Source organism: Chiloscyllium plagiosum, unplaced genomic scaffold, assembly GCF_037043375.1.
Source record: "Chiloscyllium plagiosum isolate Xiang-an unplaced genomic scaffold, Cpla_swu_hap1 HiC_scaffold_11, whole genome shotgun sequence".
In the NCBI taxonomy this organism is placed as follows: Eukaryota; Metazoa; Chordata; class Chondrichthyes; order Orectolobiformes; family Hemiscylliidae; genus Chiloscyllium; species Chiloscyllium plagiosum.
The window spans coordinates 83,785,536-83,787,282 of record NW_028270149.1 but is presented as its reverse complement, the minus strand read 5'-3'; the positions used below and the strand labels follow the sequence as shown (position 1 = coordinate 83,787,282).

General features: G+C 40.5%; 1 protein-coding gene across 1 annotated transcript; it reads right to left on the bottom strand.

Annotated features, from left to right (window-relative positions):
- Window positions 1-231: 231 nt before the first annotated feature.
- LOC148148860 (interferon-inducible GTPase 5-like) lies at window positions 232-1,416 on the bottom strand. Its single transcript, XM_087991811.1, has one exon. It carries the CDS (start codon window positions 1,414-1,416, stop codon window positions 232-234), a length of 1,185 nt encoding a protein of 394 aa, XP_087847937.1.
- Between the last annotated feature and the right edge of the window lie 331 nt (window positions 1,417-1,747).

Here is a 1,747-nt window from a genome sequence, read left to right as displayed (position 1 = left end):
GCATAATAGATTGTTTTACTTCTCTAACTCTGTGTAATGAAGTCTACTTTATTTATCCAAAGTTCTGGAATCTTGTTATTTTATTCTGTTAGTAAGCATCTGGGATTTGAAACTTTGTCAACATTAAGCAAGCAAAATTGTTAATGGTGCCCAATCAGATATTAACATAATGTGTCAGTCATGATGATGCTCATAACAAGACATCTTTAACTGATCAGCTACGGCACAGACTCACTGGATTGATTCAGTCCCAAATGCAGTGTTTATCACTCTCTGTGCATTCTCTGTAAAATCGTCTAGTGCGTCTTTAAGCAACATGTATGTCATAAGGAATGATGATCCAGCTCCAAAGAGAGAACCAATGATTGGAATATTACATACAGCAAGCTCAGCTGCTGAGGTGGAGACAGCAGTGAGACCCCAACGCGTTCTATATATGACATCAGGAGTTATTTCCCTCATCAGGGGAGTTGTCACCACGGCTTTTAGATCTTCCACAGATTTTCCTGTCATGTTGGCCAATCTTTGAAGAGAGACATCATCCAGACCCATACACGTACGTAAATGTATTATTGCTCCAATCAGTATCCCGATGTCACAACCAAGGGAGACTCCAGGAATTGGCACTGTCCCCACTGCCCCAGAAAGAGTTGCCAATATCCAGATTTGTTTCTTTAGCACTTCCCTTTCTTTCTCCACAAGCTCAAGATTTTGGTTTAGAAGAAGTGGCCTGTTAGAAGAGGCATCTTTCTTCACATTTAGAAGATTATCTTCAAGAGCTTTATTTAACAGGTTAAAATCATACAGATCAGGACAGAGATTTGATATCAGGAACATTCTGGGTGATGGGATCCCTGCCTCTTGCAACTTGCTGACACAATCATTCCTGATCTTCTCCAGTTTGTCTTTGTCATTGAATTGTCTCCGTTGCTTTTTCATTGAATCAAGATTATTATCAATTTTTGATCGGATAAAATAGAATTGTTTATCTAGTCGTTTAATCTCTTCAGCGAGTTTCACTTCACTTTCTGTGAATCGACGGTCTGAGATAATGATGAAGCAGTCATATTTTTGAAATTTCATTACTCTCGCATATTCATTGGCTGATAATTTCATCGTTCCAACTCCAGGTAAGTCCCAGAAATAAACATTTGGCAGGTCGGGATGTTTATATCCGGTTGGCTCCATTGTGGTTTCTGTGTTACCGACTTCAGCTGCTCCCTTATCATCGTCCCGAAGTCCCCTGATCGTATTGATGAAGGTGGATTTTCCTGTGCCCGTTTCTCCTGTCACTGTAACATTACATTCTGAACTGTCCAGATCATTTACCTTCTTTGGTGTTAGCCCAGCTGTTTCTGTTGGACTGGAGCAAGTCGAGTTTGAAAATTGAGTGATCTCATCTCTGAAAGAAAACATTTAACATGATGTTTTACAGCAGATGAAAGAAATGGGCACTTTTGCAGTACATGCTACAACCTCAAGATATCCAGAAACTCTTTAGGCAGAATCTTCCTCAGCCCTGAGCAATGTGTGCTATGTGATGAATTTGTGATAATTGTGTGGAATGCCAAATGAGGACCTCCTTCACATTGAAATGACAAATCACATTTTCCAACCAGACTGCCAGAATTTGATCTGGTGTACAATCTCCCTTAATCATTGCACTGGCACCAAGGATACCGGGGTATCCCAGAAGTAGCAAGTTCTTCCAGTGAAGGTGGGTCAGAGAATTGGGCTAGCATCAGAC